This window comes from Anser anser, assembly GCF_964211835.1.
Source record: "Anser anser genome assembly, chromosome: Z".
NCBI lineage: Eukaryota > Metazoa > Chordata > Aves > Anseriformes > Anatidae > Anser > Anser anser.
In genome coordinates this window covers 49,680,416-49,699,132 of record NC_139723.1, presented here as the reverse complement: position 1 = coordinate 49,699,132, position 18,717 = coordinate 49,680,416, and the positions used below count along the sequence as shown (strand labels likewise).

The window sequence follows — 18,717 nt, the reverse complement described above, 5'->3', positions numbered from 1 at the left end:
AACCACATGGTGTAAGGACCAGCATGCATTCACTGCCACCTTTCCCACTGTCTCCACACCCAGCAAAGGAGTGGAGTGGATGCTGGGGATCGGTGAAAACCTAAATCCCTGTAGCTTTCTTCACCAGAAGAGAAGAACCAGAGATGTAATTATAATGTTACAATTACAGAGAACTATGAAAAGCCCCTTGGGACAAAACGGTCCAAAAAATGTGATTCATCTTTTCCAGTGAGAGGGTGGGCAATTCTGGCGAGTATTTTTTTAAGGCTGAGTCTTACCAGGGGAAGGGAGACAAATGCTGCTCACTCTGTGAGTTGAATGCAAGTCCAGAAGGTGAGCAATGCTGTTAGCTCTTCCTTAGGAGTCCTACCTTACAGAGAGATGATACTGTGGCATAGTCAGAATGTGTCACTGTGCAGTATCATAGAATCATAGAATCATAAACTGGCTTGGGTTGGAAGGGACCTTAAAGATCGTCTAACTCCAACCCCCATGCCATGGGCAGGGATGCCACCCACTAGATCAGGTTGGCCAAGTCCCCATCCAGCCTGGCCTTGAACTCCTCCAGGGATGGGGCATCCACAGCTTCTCTGGGCAGCCTGTGCCAGTGCCTCACTACCCTTACAGTGAAGAATTTCCTCCTAATGTCTAATCTAAATCTATCCTCTTTTAGTTTAAGGCAATGTCCCTTGTCCTATCATTAGTTGGCTTTTGTTAAGAAGGATAAAGAAAATGGAAAATGTTCACCTCTCAGGCCTCTCTCTTTTTCAGCAATAAACAAAAAACAGCTTCCCAAAGCCTACTGTTTCCTATCAAGCAGCAATGCTTGCTCCAGGCCTTTTTTATAACACATGTGGGAGATCAACTTTTCAAATACTCACCTGCATCTACTCCCACTTGATAGCTTGGCAGCACCTTCACACTGATTCACCTCTTCCATATTTTTCTAATATTACTCCCTATTATAATGCGACCCTATAATGTCCTGTAGGGACCTTACTCCCTATGTCAGACATTTCTTATAGAAACTTGGTATTTTCACTGCATTATCTATTTCTCCTCAGCAAATTTCAGCAGAGCAGCTCTCCAAACAACTCTGCGTGTTGAAATGAATTCAGACATACACAAGATTTTGCAGGAACACATGATCCATTTCATTATGGCCATATCTAGTTGGTTAGCATCATGATTGCCCTAAAAAGGGCAAAATGATCTGTGTGGTGTCAGGAGCAGCCTTGTTGAAAGAGACCTGGCAGTCCTGGTGGACAGCAAACTGAACATGAGTTGGCATTGCATTGCAATGGAGAAGCAGTGGAGACAAATCAGATCCTGGACTGCATCTGCAGTGGCATTACTAGCAGAGACAGAGATGTGACCACCTGACCCTACTTGGTGCTTGTCAGGCAGCACCCAGGGTACTGTGTCTAGTTCTGGTCCCCACTATACAAAAAAGATGTGGGCAGGCTGGAGAAGGTCCAAAAGAGAGCCGTGAAGAAGATTGAAGTGCTGGTAATCCTGTGAAAGAAAGACTAAAGGAGTTAGATCTTTTCACCCTGGAGAAGAGATGGGTTGGGGGACCTTATCACAGCATTTCAACAGTTAAAGGGTGGCTACAAACTGAACAGAGGTGTTCATCATGAAGAGCCACATGGAGAAGGCAAGGGGCAACAGGTACAAGCTGCACTAGGAGAGGTTGCATCTGGATATAAGAAATTCTGTACAGTGAGAACAACCAATCACTGGATGTGGTAGAATCATTATCACTGGAGGTTTTTAAGATGCAATTGTACAGGTTGCTAGATAATCTCATCTAGGCTTCTTTTTCCTATGAAATATCGAACCTGATGATCTTTCAAGGTTCCTTCCTTGGAACCTCGGCTATTCTGTGATTCTGTGATTCTATCACTTTGGGGCTGGAAATTTCTCTTTAAGCTGGAGTTCTCAATAACTAAGACCAGTGACAAAGGACTAGCATATGTAATGATGAAAGATAATGAGAGAGAAAGTTTCCCACCTGCTCTGAATGTTTTCTTGGCCTCATACCAATCTGCAAGCTGTTTGGCCAAAGGAAGACAAGAAACAAAATTCAGTTAACAATTTTCATGAGACAAAGGGGTTCTTTTGTACAGCAGTTGGGTTTGTGAAGCCAGTGCCTGGAATCTGGATTTCTGTAGGAGTTTTTTGAGCTTAAACAGACTCAATCTATGTAGGAAATCCTGAGAGCTTGGTAGCATCTTTAAATATTTCTGGCCTGTCATTATTTTACTTTACACCTGCAAATATGTAGTTTATGTATATCTCTATTTAAGTAAATTTTATGCTTGTACAGTGATTTTCTGCCTTCAGTTCCACCACTGCTGCTGGTTTCAGTAGAGTAACTATGGGTTAAAACATCTATAAAAAGAGCACTCCTGACTATCAAATATGTAAAACCTTCCTTGTTTCATGTGCTTCTATTTTTCTTAAAAATATTTTCTAAGGAAATCCTTTTGACCATTAAGTAAATAGTTAAATTTTTAAAAAACTCTATTTAACAATAGTGTGCTGGTTGCATTTGAATCATGTGATTGAAAGAGTATTTTGTCTCCTTAACACAGGAAAAATATAATTTCAAATGGAACAAAACAGATCAGTCAGATCAGTCAGATGCAGGCAGTACTCCTGTGTGCACCTCTCTGCTGCAGGCAGGATGAAATACTTTTACAAATAGTTGATCTTTCCAATAGAGGGCAGTGTGTCAAGGACTCCATATGTTCCAACACTGCCTTGCATCGGAAAGAACGTTAGAGTAGCTCAAGCAGAGGTCCAAGTTCAACACAGCACTGGAAAGCAAATATCTTGGGAAACAGCCTAAATAGATAATGACATAAGCTTTTAATGCCTCAGACTCTCCTATTAGAGACCAGTTCAAGTGGCACTAAATTGAGGTCTGTAAATTTAAAATAGAAAAATTAATGTTATTCCCTGTGCTGTTGATACAAGCACTTGATAGATGCATTTTTGGTCACATTTGATAATATACTCTGAATTCTGTGCAACCATTAAATGACTGAGGAAGTTTAAGGGGAACTTCTGTTATCAGCCTCCTGTGGTGTTTGTTCCGATTCTTAGTGTTTCCATAGAATATCGTAAAGGTACTAGTTTCTTTTAAATTTAATGAAAAAATGTTTCAGGTTAATATTTTTTTTTTTTCCTTTTATAGCAATATTCCTCACACGAAAACTGTGTCTACAGGAAAATATACATTTTTAATTGAAAGAACACTAAACCTAATACATTTTTTACTCTTTTTGATTATATGTTTTTATTAACATCTGTCATATATTATCTTAAACAGCTTTTGCTGGACAATATCTTTTTCTAGGGGCTGAATACACCTTTGAAAATGCAAAGCTTATTTGATTGCACTCACTGAATGTTTTTGAACTAAAATGAAAATAACAAATTTGACTTTCCCATTCCACACAAGGATTTTAAAATCTATTGGTTTAGTTCAGTGATGTTTAGAAGCCACTGAGTCACTTGTAAAAGGCATGATACCTATGCTTTACTACTTTCTGGAGAAAATATAAATGGTGTGAATTCAGTAGAAACGGATATCTTTTTGCATGCAGTGTTGAAGGTTAAGAGTGATAGCTTTACATCCAGATTTACAAACAGCTACAGCTTTTCAGGGTGCTTTTCAGTGATATGATAGGATTGCAGAATTTTCCCGTTAAAGACTGAAATTTTGTTACAGTTCAGACTGACTTGCACAGAGCAAGCCACTCTGGGACATTGGAATAATAACTCACCTCAGAGAGCAGCAGAGTGGATTTCATTAGTATCACAGATGGCAGCAAGAGAACAATGCAGACTTTGCCAAGACAATACAGACTGATTTGATAACATCTGGAAACCTTACGGTAAAGATGAAGAGAGTACATATACCTCAAAAGTGCCAAGAAATAGATAAACAGATGTGCAGATGCCAAGTCATCTGCTTGCCTAAAATGACAGGAGTAATCAATGATCACAACTAGTGTGCCCAAAACATGCTGCTTAAATTTGCTGTTGTTCTCATTATTTTCAGTAGGACTCGCAATTAGCTGTATAATATTATTATGATTTAGTTCATGAAGAGAAAAAAATTAATTAATTAAAGTAACAATTTCTTTCTGTATAGGTTTTGGCTGGTAAAATATTCTGCACTCCCTCAAGCTGCTGGGATAGCTCTATTTAGATGGTTACTTAAGCACATGACTAGCTTTAAGCACATGGAAGAGGTATTGATTTCTTTGGATAGGGTATGAGCTTAAAAGCTACACACAAGCTAATGCCTTGGACTCTACTGGGACTCCTTAAAAGCATGGCCTTCAACCTCGCCTCTGTTATATGGCAGGGAGGGTAGAGAAGAGAAGGAATAATGGCAAAGAACCTTTCTAAGGGACAGAAATAGTGGAGTGCCCCTGAAATGTACTTCCCTTGTTGAATTGCCCTGCAGTGCAAGCCATACAGTTCAGTATTTGTAGCAGGCAAATACAAAGACCACTGAACAAAAGTGAGAAATCCTGTATTACCCTGCACAACTGCTGGGAGTGGCTCCAGAGACACCTAGTAGGAAGCACTGTGCACAAAACTATTTTGTAACCTGGAAGAAAAAATTAAATTTCTTTTGTAGCAAGAAGGTGAGCATGTTGATTAGGACAGCGTGGCCATTTAAAGAAGGTGAAGATAGGATGAGCTCTCTCCTCACATCATTACCTTCACACCAGCCTTCTTACCTCCCATTTGATAACATAGTGATACTGAGTGTGTTGCATTGCCTCAAGAGAAACATAGAGGATCAACTACAAGCTCAGTGAATGAGAAATCTGACTTTTAACCTGACAGGAAATTTTTATTGGTGAGTAACTCCAAAATATGTTTACTAAGACTTCACAGCTGAAAACTTCACAGTGCTCGGTCTTCAGCAGTCACAAGAAAGCAAAGTATATGCTAAACCTGGCCTATGTCCATTACAGAGTCATTCAGAGGAGTGTTGCAAAGCCAATCAACTGCTATTGCAATTTTCATGGCTCTTTCACTGTAACTGAATGCATTTTTGAATTCCAAAATATAAGAAAACAGGAGGGGATAGAGGATACAGCCCCTGATAAAGCCCTCTGATAAAGGTTTTCCTTAATCTGAAGAAATTCCAGACAAGCTCAGCATTTGCACAAAATTGCTATTGGTTAATTAGTTGAAATGGAAGCAGTGTATACATTATCAGGGCTGGACTGAATCTGCTGATCGTGGAAGTAATCTCTTAAGCTCAGTACTGCATTTGCTTTTGTGGCAATTTTGAAGGGAAATCACAACAATTATTTCTAAATCACAGCTGGTACTTGATCTATTTACTTTTATACATGCAAAATTCTAGGCTTCCGTATGAAGTATGCATGTTACACAACTAAACTGTCTATATGAACACCTAAACACCACCATGTAGTTTCATGCTGTTGTCCTAGATTATCCAAAGTGTCCATGTGCTGGGGAGAGCTAGAAGAGACCTGAGACCTTGAGGAGCAGCATGTGGAGGTGCAGCAAGTCCACGGAGGAGGTCCATGAGCAATGCAAGCGAGACCAACACTCCCTTCTGTTCAATTGATTCCTTACAGATAGAACATCCATATCAAAGATTTGCTCTGACTTTTTGAGAATCATAGCTAAACAGTTTTAATGAATATCTGTGGGGGGAAGTAAATTTTTTTTAATTTATTTTTATTATTATTATTTTTTTATTAGCCTGTTCACAGGATCACAGAATTGTAGGGGTTGGAAGGGACCTCAAGAGATCAATGGGTCCAAGCTCCCGCCAAAGCAGGGTTGCCCAGAGATCTGGTTGCCCAGGTAGGCATCCAGACAGGCCTTGAATATCTCCATGGAAGAAGACTCCACAACCTCCCTGGGCAGCATGTTCAATATAATTGAAATAAAACCCTTCTGGGTTCAGAGCCCCTATATCAGAACAAATCAGTCTTTGTCCTCCCCAAACCACCGTCAATCCAGATTTCAAAGGATTTTTTTTTTTTTTTAAATTATTTTCATTTGCCCAGTAAAGATGCTGGACTATTTTTGAGTTGTTTATCACATTTCATGAGACAGTTCCTGTAATGAAGATGGTGTTTAAAGTACATGGTAAGTTATCACCTGATGATCCAGACATTTGCATGAGCATGTAATTAAGTGAGCACTTGTAAGTGTATAATCCTTCTGGGACAGACAGTGATTGTTATTTCATGTTGTATTATCTAAAGCATTTCACTGTTTTCTTTCCTGAAAGTTTATATTAATCAGTATCATCATCTATGTTTCAGAAGCTGTAATTTACAAAATGTATAAAATAGATGGTTCATGCATGTATAAACAGATCTATTTATGGAGTTACATGGCCTGGACAATGGAGTTATTGAACTGACATGACAGAGTAGTGAGCCATGCCCTGAAAGACTTTCATATAACTGCATTTCAAAATAATGTTCTAATTACAAATATTGTTTCCTCACAAAATGTCCATCACTGCACTATTTGCCAGTCAGTACCTATGAAAGTTTGTTTCTGTCTCTCAGGAAAAGAAAATATTTTACTAAAACTTTTCTTCCTAGGCTCACTAGAAAGATAAGATAGTCTAAAATATCATAGACAACCAAACAGTAAGAAAATATGAGCTACACCAGTATCTACTAATACTGATTTAAACTACATTGTTTCTGATTTTCTAACTGAAAAAAATACAGGTTATTATAAAATAAACACCTGTGACACTACCACAGTGGTTATTCAAATACCAGCAGCATACTTATAGAGTTCTGTGTTTTGGAACATGTAAATGCAATAATCCATTAATTTCATATGGCTAGAAAACTGTTCACACTTCATGATGTCTGAAACATAGATGGTTATACGTGAAGTCATTATTAGATTTATCTGAAATAATTTCAGATGGGTACAAAATCTCTGGATGAGTCTTAAATCTCTAGGACTTGAAAATCTAATTATGCTAAGATGTACTTACTGCTTCTCAGAACCCAAACTTGCATTCTGGCATCGTGATTTAAGGAATATTTAAACATATAGCTGGTTTTAAGTGTATGCTTAACAGTTTGCAAAATCAGGTCTTAGACACTGTCTTCTAAATTTTCTTCTGCTTTACATTTAAACTCCTAAAAATGAGATAATAGTATATTTGAAAGGTATTATCTTTAGCTTTAACAGCTAGCACTTTCTGTTTCATCTTCTGCTATCAATTACTATTAGAAATACACAAAATTAATATATATACATTTGTCATTTCTTTTAAATACAGTATCTTATTTTCAGTTAGATAACCTGTTGTTACATTGTGCAGTTTGCCTTAATTCAAGCATCTCTAGCTTTAAGTCTTTTGCTCTTCTAGTAGCTGAGGCTTTCCTTAAATTAAATAGAGAAATAAATGAATAAATCTAACAATTTGCATATTCAAAAGTTGCAGCTATAATTTAAATTGCAAAGCAGATCCACTTTTGGTGCATTGATGGAAAAACATGCGATACTTAATTCAATAGGTCAAGAGAAATCATGAAAATAAGTATAGACTCTTTATGTTTAGGTTTTTATTTTTACTATTGTCATTTGAAAATGCATACACAGTACTTCTTCCTGGTGGATCCAGGTGATTCAAAGGAAGGGGGAGAAAAGTAACAAACCAGTTTTTTTCTTATGCATTTTTTTTTAATTTTCTTCAGCATTAAAGAAAGGAACTTCAACATTGATTGTCATTTACAGAAAACATTCAAAAATCATGTGTGCATTATTATGGAATGCTAACAGTATTGAACTAATAATTTACAGGACATAAAATAAGACAAAATCTATTACATTCTAAAGTAATATAGAACCTTTTCATTTGACAGGGATGCTGGTCCTAGGAAATTCATGATAAAAAATAAAAACCTCAATGGTCACTTTCTAAATGAATCAGGCTGTAGTTTTACTCACTTACACATAAATTAGGTCAGTTATATTAAACAAGGGATAAAGATCAGAAGAAAACTGCAGATGTAGAAATGCTGGATGAACTCCTGGCTCCACAGAAATCAATGGGGGTTTTGCCACTGATTTCAATTAAACAAGATTTTTACCCAGCAAATCATTGCTCATATGTGGTTTTGCTTTTTCAATCTACAAGCCGGTTAAGATATATCATAATTACTATACAATTGAGCTTCAGGAAAAAACAAAACAAAATAAAACAAAACAAAACAAAAAACCAACCCACTGTTAACTCTGTGAGGAATTTGATTTTAGAAAGGAATTTTCATTCAGCTTTTCAGAATGATTCATTCTGAGCATTATTTTTATTTTATTGTTGTTGTTGTTATTGTTTTTAACATATGTCTTGTCAGACAATGCAACTCTTGTGCGTTACCAACAGTGGTAAGCATACTCCTCAAGTAGCACACCCTCCCCATCCCTCCCTCCCAAATCAAATCAAATTGATTTACAACTATGTAGCTACAGCCAAGCACCAAACAGCTTAGGGCTTGGAGATCTGGGTCTTAGCATCTCATTTGACTCTAACAAAATGAACTGGAAATAGAATAAAAAAAATTACATATTTGAAAGTGGGAAGTATATGAAAAAACAGTTTCTCTCATAATCCTAAAAGCAAGGAAGCATTTGCAGGAATATTTCAAAAATATTAGAAAGCTTCATTTAAATCTAAATATCTATTTTAATTATGTTTTTTTCTTTTTTTTTCTTTTTTTGTTTTTTATAAATTGGTAATCAGAAAATACTAGCCATTAAAGTCACATTGGGATGCAGGAAAAGCATCCAAATAATTTTTGTGTTATTTATGCTCCTGCCTGTGTTATTATAGCTGCTGATGAATTGGACATAATTTCATTTTCTATTATGATTTTTAAAACAGGTATTTGGTGAAGGTCAGTTATGGCTTCAGATTACAGCTAGTGAGTGACCTGACCTCAGATTTGAATAAGAAAAGCATATAAAAATATTTTGCTCATTGAAAAGAAAAAATGTTTCTACTAATATAATCCATGCCAGAAGAATTCATAAAAGCCATATGCTGTAAGGAAACATTATTAGCTTAATCAACCTTTCTTATTAGTCAAATGCAGTCTGTAGGTATTAATACAATTCTCACTGTACAGACTCAGTGGGAGCAGGTTTGATTGACAGCCCCATCTTTTTTTTTTTTTTTTGTTCCCCATTACAAACAGAAGTATACACTAAACATCAACGGCTGGTCAAAAGGCTTTATCTATTACAATCAGTTTCCATAAAAACTGAAGAGTACAATACACTTATAGGAAACAATTACATAATTTGCTCTTTGATGTTTTTCCTCTTTAAAAAAAATCATTACAAACTCTTATGCTTAAACAGAGACATAGAAAAAATCAGTGTATTCACTGTCCCCAGTTATATACAGCAAAAATTACAGAGACAGCATACATAGTATTAGACCTTCCACAAGCATATATTAAAAGTAATTACATTTGAAAAAATATTTTATTTGTCTTCTACATTTCTACAATACATACTCAGGTTTCTCTCTTGTTTTGTTTGTTTAGTTTTTAAGTAACTTTCTTTAGTGTTAATCAGATGAGGCAGACAGTGCAGTTGTAAAATAAGGGATTTGTTGCTATTCTGATTCTTAATTTATACCATCCATTCATTACATCTGGAGTAATTAGTTTAACATGGGAATTATCTCACAGCGATTAGCATAAATCTCAAAACACCCCATGTGCTTGATTTATCTGGGTGCTTACTTAGAATTCTGTTGTGCTTTATTTGTGGCCAGAAGTACAATCACAGAGCCGCTCACTCCCTGTAGCCTACCAAAGGACACATTGCAGTCATGCATGAGGCAAAGACTACCACCACTAGTTCACTTGCTATGATACTCCGTGAATTTTAAGAATAAGTCTATGAATAAATCCCTGTCTACTGCACGAGAATATGTAGTCCACACTTCATAGGGTAACATATTATTAACATTTCTGATTAACAACAAAACACCTTTTTTGCCTGATTCTGACATTGAAGTGACACATTAAAAAAACACAACTGTAGTGCATCTGAATCTGAATCCCCATAGAAGCTGACAGCCTAATGTAGTAACTTTGACTTATTAAGCTGTGTGTCTAATCAAGACAAGTATAAGTGCTTTTTTCATTTATTATTTTTATTTATTTATTTATTTATTTATTTTTATTTTAAATAAGCTGGTTTTGTCTGAAACAGTCTTCAAGGTAAAGCCTGTTCTTTGCGGTTGCCCATCTGGCCCTGCTTGTTTTTCCGTGCAGTCAGTTATTCGTTGGTCAAATAATAAGGGACCAACGTGATCACAATATTGAAAATTAGGAGACAATTCTTTCATTCTATCCAGAAAGAGTTTTATATTGAACATACTTTACTGTTGCCAATGTATAGCCATAAACAAGGGTCTCAGCCTTTTCTTGAAGCACATACATTTTTTTCCAACAGCAGTATCTTCGATCACAAATTAGCAGCTCCACCCAACAATTCCAACAAATACACAAAAACATTGTGATATCTACATTAGATGATTTTTTCTTTATGTTATTCTACAGAAGACGACGTGCAAAGCAAACATTTTCTGCATGTACAATTACAAAGAAACACTTATAATTTATTTATTGCTGCTATATCCAATGATGTTTTCTTTCTCCTCCTATGTACTGTGCTTGAACTGTGAGGATGATGGAATTATGCAAATGTAGTACATTGTGTTACTGAACTCACTGTAAGCAATATTACCCTCACTGCCTGCCGTAACACCCAGGAAATAACCTTCCTTTCCCAGAGCATTTTGTGCATTGCTTTATTCTGTCAGCACACGCAAAATGGAAGGATTGTTTACACAACACTGACACATCCATTATGTCACTGAACATTTGGGCTGCCTTTTTAAGTGAGTTACTGATCCATGAGTTACCACTGGAGAAATTTTACATCACAAGAGCTTTTGTCTGCAGTTTAGACTGCATATACGATTGGTTCTTTTGGTTAAGTGGTCTACTGCAGACCATTTCTAGGATGGTAAATTTAGGGTTTATTCCCATAAGTCTGACTTCCAGGGACAACACATGCAGGGACGGTACAGCTAAATGAGGACATGGAGGCTGGGAGGAAGAGGAGGAAGGAGCCTGCTTCCTGTCTACTGGATGCAGCCTTCCTTGCAGACTGCAGGTGAACGTCATCTTTCAGAAAGAGCAAAGGTGAGTCATTCAGTACTCCAGGCCTCATTCATTATGAACTAAGAGTAAAAGGAGAAGAAAAGAGAGGCAAGATTCTTTGGCCAGAAGATTGTTCTTTTTAATGGGCAGTTATCATGCTAGCAAGAATTTTAGTCATTTAGACATAGCTCCCAGCAACCTGAAAATTAAAAGTAAAGTTGCCATGGGACAGTCAGTGAAGAATACTATTATGAAAGCCTTTATGCATAGGGATATTGGCCTCTTCTTTCCACCTCCTGATGTGGTTGCCCACTCATCTCTAGGTGTAGTGATTTCAGAAGATGGAAAGAGTCAGAACTCATACATACTCAGTAAAAGAATAGCAACAATGGTCATTATTAGAGCTGAGGAAAACCTATTGTTTGGAGAAATTAAATTAAATCAAGGGCTGGCAAGATAATCCACTGAAATTTACCTTTTTGTATGAGTTCTTGTAAAGATAGCTCTACGAAAATATTTAGTGTAAAGTTAGGGATTAGCAGAAGTGCATTTCTCATCTCTCATTACTAGGAAATGGGAGTTTTTTCACCAATGCAGTTTTAAGATGTTTTTTTTTTTCCCCTTGGGATGAGAAGAGGACTGGTCATGTCATGGAGAAGCATTGCTACAAAGGCTTGGGGGTAGCTGTGACATTGTGTATCCCTGAGAGGAAAGGGCAGCTGTTAGGCATTTAATTTTATACTATTCGATCTGTATAGGCATTTCTCCATGTGGTAGCTCAGCAAAACCATTGCTGCCATTGTTGACGTTACCATTTACTCCACATCTTAGCCTTTCTTCTTACATGCCTGCAGCATTTCTGAATATGAGCTCACATTAACGGTACCTAAACTCAGTACCTTTAAACAGCACTTTCTTTTGTCAATTGCCTAAGTTCAGTAACTCGTAGAAAGCTTGCTTGCATTTTGTTTCCAAAAGGACTTAACACCATAAACTGACTGGTCAGTAGTGCTCCACTAACTGTGAAACAACAAGTTAAGTAAATCCTGCACCAAACTGAGGAAACTCTGACAGTGAATTCAGTTTATAACAGTTTATAACAATATTACTTCACTGGCTTGAAAGCCTTGTCTGGATTGTGTTCATTTGGGCGGCTCAACCAGTGCCCTTCAAAGCCTCTAGCATTCTCTTCCTTATTATCACCATTATACTTATATAGCTATTTTTAATAATGAAACATCCCTGAGTGGCATACAGTGCAATATCTGCATCAAGCAGTGATTGTCATTTACAAAGCATGAAACATAAAAAAGAAAGAAGAGGACTGGGTCTCCAACATGCTGCTTGTAATGGATATCAGAGATAGAAGTAAGTCTCCAGAGTGGAGGCAGAAAGTGCTGGGATAGGTTGGTAGGTGTGTATACTCTGTTACTGTCAGGAGAAGAAAGCCATCTCAGGTTTCCATTTCACATGTACTTAAAAAAGATTGTGCCATGTTTCAGTTTGGTCTGATTGTGCAGTGCTATATTCCTATGATATCTAATAGGCAATGACTCTGAAAATAATCTGCTTCCAGGCTGGACCTCGGTCCTTCTGGAAATGGCACAATCAATGCACAGTCAGAGGGAAGGAAGATGCAGGGAGCCTGGATGTGTTTCATCTGTGCTTTGTAGCACAGCTTTACAGGGGGGTGAGAAAGACAGTGGAGAATGTAATAATCAGCTGCACTTCTCTAGCTGTGCTGCGTGACTGCTTTGCAGAGTGCTGCAGCCTTGGAGCAGCTCCTACAGCTCAGTGGTGGGAGGCTGCGGGGTCAGCACGTGAGAACAGCTTTGCATCCTCTTTGTGTAGAAGTTTGTATGTCAGAAATACTAGCAAAATTAACCCAAAAGGAAGTGTACACCTATGCATGCTGCTACCATGAAAATGAACAACGAAAGTCGTATAATAAAACTTATATTCACAGGCAAATCCAGTAGCTGCTCCAACTGGAGCACCATAACCTTGCACAGGCATTGAGACAGCATTGGTGCTCAAGGCACAACAGAGAGAATAAACTGGTCCCTGTGAAATGTAGCAGAAATGAACAGCAGAAAGTGTGAAGGAAAAGCATTAAAGAGCAAGTATGATGACATCTGACTGTGCTCCACAAAGCTCAGAGGGGACCTCTTAACATCAAAGGTCTGACTTTGTGAGGGGTTGAGCACCTTCTGTGCTGTGCTGAGATGCCTCCATTTTTAGCGGACCTAGTTATAGCTCAGGGAGCTTGCCAACATGCCAAATCAATTCCTAAATGCTGCCTATCATAAAGCAATCTTAAAATATACATTGTTTTTGGAAACTAGTTGATTCAACTAAATGCCTTCTATTACGCTGTTTGTTTGTGTTGGTTTGTTTTTCTTTTTCCTTTTTTTCCTTTTTTATTTTTTTTCCCTAGCAATCACTAAAGCATTCTTTCCATTAGAAGAAAATATGACTCTTGGAATTAATTCTTTATGCAAAGAGCTGGCTAGAGTGACATTTACACCAAAGTGAAGTCTCTGTGGCAGTATAACAGTCTACATCTGCCTGCTTGATGCCAAGGAAAATTTAGATCAATGTGTTTCAATTATCTGAGAGCAATTCTAGAAGATTCAATATATGTTTTAAATATGTTAAATATCAAGAATTAATCAGTCATTAAAAATTGTGTCCTGTGTGAAGAGCTTGTCACTAAAAAAATCAATAAACATAACCAATTACTACACAGAGCAGGTGTGACAAGTTCCAGTTCTAGAGATTTAATTGAAGGGCTTCAGATATTGTTGCAGACTAATGAAAGCCAACAAGAAATAAAACACTGCACCAATATTGTCTGAAATGCATTTTGTGAGTGGTCTGTGGTTATTTACTTGGATAACTGGAACATACAAAATCTAACACTGAGAATTTGAAACTGTGTACAAATGACTTTGTACAAACAAAGACAACAAAAATCCAGTCTTTAGCATGTGGTATTTTTTTGTTATTCTATACTCAGTCAACGAAGGGCAGAAGAAGTACTACTTGACCTATGTGGTCAGTCCAAAATCACAGAAAATTAAATAAATGTTATCAGCTCTAATTAGCACAAATAAATAATGTATGAGAAAAATTTTCTGTTTCTCAAATAAATAACAGAATTAGTTCCTCAAATTCTATAAAAGTAGAACCAAAAGTAGAACAAGCTGTTAATAATTAACATTATTTTAAGATAATAATTTGTTTAGCAATATTTGTAATTGTTTGTACAGGCTATAGCCTATCGATGACAATGAGAATTTTTGCATACCAGATTCTCCATGGTTTTACGACAAAAGGAGAGAATCGATTTCTCACCCCAGACTGCACACTGCTACCTCTGTGGTTTCTGGTAAGTCATTTAACTTCTTTACCTTCATTTCTTTATCTTTAAAAAAGGGTAAGTAAACCTTACTGATTTGGTCAAATCTTACTGAAGAGATCATGAGGTTGCAGTGATTTAAGAATAGTGCTTTAAGGATGAAATTCCCTATGGATAATTATTAAATAATATGTCATTTTCACTGGTGATCTCCATTTTGCCATCCTTCCTAAGACATAAGTCATAATGTCAGCTAAAGACTGATTAGCTTGTTTGAAAAGAATAAAACATTTTCAAGATGTAATGCATAATTGTGGATTGTTTCTAAACATAACAAACTTCTTTTACCAACAATAAGAACAGTAATATTTATCACATTCTATATCCTGTGGCTTAGCTGAATATGTTACTTATACTGAGAATGAGTTTATAAAGGACTTCAAACAAATAGATAGATAGATAGATAGAGAGATAGATAGATAGATAGATAGATAGATAGACAGATAGATAGATAGATATGTTCTTGTATTGAAAAAGAGAAGAAAAACATGAATCCCCTGCAGTTAAAATTGAACTCCTGTGGGATTCAGTTTAACTTGACTTTTTTTTTTTCCAAATACGTTCAAGTTGACCATGCATAAATATGGTTAGTTATGTTTTTTTGATATTAGAAAGAGGTGGAATTTGGAGTCCTATTCACAGATTTGCCATGTAAAAGGCTGCAAGCAGATAGATCACCTTCTAAGAGGATGCCAGTCTTAGGGTTTAAGTGGTATAAAGAAGAATCAAGAGCAATGTTTTACTATGTTAACCGAAGACATTTCAATGTAATGGTCAGAAAACATGCTCTGAATTTGGTGGAAGAAAAAGGTGTTTTAAAGATTTATTTTGTATAGGACCAAGTAATTTGGAAGATTGTGCCATGTTCACAACAAAATTCTTCTCAGCACAACTAACTTTCTTGTGCAGGTTACATATATATATAAGCTGGAATGGACTTAAATATTTATTAGCTGGGAGATTGTAACTGCTCTTGTATCAGGTCTCGGAGTGCTAAAACAGTGCATGTATACTTGCAAACTGGTTGGTGGAGGGCTGGGGGAAACCACATCAAGTGTGCCTGAAATAGGCATTGAATTACTAGATGATGCAGAAAATGGAGCATTGGACTGATACAGGAGCTGTGTGGTCTCCTGGAAAAGCCAGAGGCCTTGAGTTATCGCTGCCACAAGCCAAGTTTCTGCACCCACCATGAGGCCCAGCTGCGTCCCCATGGGCTCCCAGCAGCACTGCTCTGGGAGTGACCTGGTAGACAGTGGTGCCTTCAGCCTGCCTGCCAGCACGCTCCTCCTCACCAGGCCTCAGCTCGCATTGCCTTCAATGTGATTTGAAATAAAGAAATGCATCTGCTTATGACCCTGCATTTGTTTCATTTCTTTTTCACTTGTTTCTGCATCCTCTTATTTCTGTTCTACTTCCTCCGCTGGTGTCCCCTGAAGAGACTTCTCAGGAAAAGTTCACAACAGGTAAAAGTGATGTTAAGGACAGAGCCGTGACAGGAACTGAATACCTGTTCTTCCACAGGCAAAAAGTTTATGTTTTTTATCTCTGGCAGACTCCAAATACGTTAATCATGACTGCAGTTAAAATTAATAAATCCCCAACTTTAGGTCTGTAGTAGTCATTCTATGTTTCTTAACTCCCTCCTATGTTTGCCTTTGGTCTTGCAAACAAATCAATGCACATAAAATCAATTCAAAGAGAGACAAAAAGATAGCCTGAATCTTTTGCTTGCCTCCTGAAGAGTGCATAAAATCATCCCGATGTATATGTATATATATACACACATAAGTGTATGTGCATGTAACATATATATATCTATATGTGGAATGGAAACCATCAGTCTCATCTAGATGAGGCTATGTCAGAAATAGTGATAGTTATGTTCACTTTGTAACCATGGCCATTGCTCGCTTTGACTTTCCTCCTCCCTCCCTCCCTCCCTCCTTCAGAGCTACGTTTTAGGCTTCCTATGGTTTTCGCTGAGTTCACTAAGTCTTTCCATTGAGTTAAGCAAAAAAACAAGCCAAGTCTTGAAACTACTTTTCAAAGAAGTATATATAAAATAAAATCTTTTGTGGAATCAGAAAAATGTGTGGGTGGGACAGTCTATGTTTTTATTCTGTATTTCAGACACTTCACTGACATCATATCCTAAAACGTTCACTTTTATATGTGCTGTATCCCTGTGACAGGGAGAATTCCGAAAAAGCTTCTCTTCTCTCCACTAAAATCGTCCAGACAAGGCTTTTGCACCATTGATACATTCCTGATGTTTCCTCTACAGACTGCATACATGCACTACATTACATGTCTCAGGAGTGATCTTGTCATTACACATTGGCAGATGATGATTTAACTCTGACTGGTAAAGCAAATTGTGATTGCCCAAAGTAAATCTAATACATTACTTGGAGAGCAAGAAATGCATGACAGCCTAGCTGAGCATCCTTTAAAAGTAGGCATGGGACTTTTAAGCTACAGCATGTATGCATATAATACATACATATATATATATATATATATATATGAGTATATAGCACATATACATATATATATACGTATTTCATACATGCACAATAATTTCCAAGACAGCTACAAATTTCCACATGCATTAAACTATCTAAAAACATAGAAATAGGCAAGTCTAATAAGTGGAATTTTCTTAAATTATATTTGAACAATAAACAGCAAGAGTAATACTGCAAAGTACTGCTCTATTCTCATTTATATCTACAATAAAATTCTACGAACAGTTGTCTCCCAAAACATATCCCAATAAAATAAAATTAAAAAAAAAGGTAACACCCAGTGTACTATATTTTATATTCATTGTCAGTTTAAAAAAAAAAAGTAAACAAAGAAAAGAGAAAAAGGACATCCCCACTCAGAGTTGCATATTTACATTCTTCAAACTGTAGCGGTGAAAAATAATTCTATTAAGTGCAGAACATTCCTAGTGTTGCAGTAGTGACATTTTTAATAAGTTCATTATGAAAACATTTCTTTTTGTCTTAACAGTGATGCATTCCATGACTACGTGAAAATTTTATTATCCCCTTCACTTGCAGCCAGTGGTTGAGTCTGGATTGAAAAGCTCCTTATATAAGGGAGGAAACAGTGTGTTCACTATATCTGGATGAGACTGTTTAAATACCTGTAGTTTCTCTCCGTGCAAGTTGCAAAGTGCAGTAATGGTTGGTATCTTGGCTATTAACTGTGAGACATTGAAATAAGAAGAAAAGGAAGAGGGAGGAAATAAATTTAGTATAAATTACAGTTTCCAGAGTGAATTAATATAGTATCTTTTTGGTTAACTGAATGCAATATCCTGAACTCCATCAAAACTACCTATCCAGACCTTGGATAAGGCCACTGTTCAAGTACAGTTAAAGGCTAAAAACAATTGTCCTCGAAACTTGAGACAAGTGCCAAAACAGTATTTAACAAGGAACCTTCTCTAGGGGTATTTTTTTGAAGTGGTCCCACTCTTTCTAGGGTACCAAATAAAGCAATTAATGGATAGAACAAAATATGAACTACGAGGAAAGACAAAACCAAGAAGAAGAGTACAACAGCAATGCTTACTTCTTCTATATAATGAAAGCATTTAGTGTGATGATTTTAACTTACATTAATGCAGCAATGGAGAAGTGGCTACAAAAAGAGACACATGACTGAGGAGTGCTTAGCTCCTTGTTTTAACAATTTACCTTCGTCAAAGTCTCATCATCAAGATGGTTCTTCTGGATCACATGCTGAAGTGCAAAGTATATTTTTTCCTGAAGCTTCTGGACCTTCCTTGGCTCTATTAACCAGGCTCGATCTAAGAAAAAGGAAGGGAAGAGATAAAGCCAAGAAAAGCACAGATGTGGTACATGCTCATGGATGAACTCAGTGTCCCATGCTGGCAAGCATTCACAGCAATCATAATTCTCATGAGGGAGGACTGCATGATAATTAAAACATGGTTTCAGAAGCAAAGTATCTTAATCCATTAAAGGATCACTGGAGAGATTAATTAACACATACTGAGTGTACAGCAATACAATATTGGCTCTGCGT

The 18,717-nt window shown here is 36.8% G+C and overlaps 1 protein-coding gene across 1 annotated transcript in view; it reads right to left on the bottom strand.

Annotated features, from left to right (window-relative positions):
* Positions 1-7,709: 7,709 nt before the first annotated feature.
* RORB (RAR related orphan receptor B) overlaps positions 7,710-18,717 on the bottom strand; it is a 149,318-nt gene continuing 138,310 nt past the window's right edge. The window contains exons 9-10 of the mRNA XM_083817750.1: positions 18,366-18,478; positions 7,710-17,869 (exon numbers count right to left, since the gene is read on the bottom strand). Of these exons, the coding sequence (XP_083673876.1) occupies positions 17,714-17,869; positions 18,366-18,478 (269 nt within the window). The 3' untranslated portion in view covers positions 7,710-17,713. The remainder of the gene's footprint in view (positions 17,870-18,365; positions 18,479-18,717) is intronic.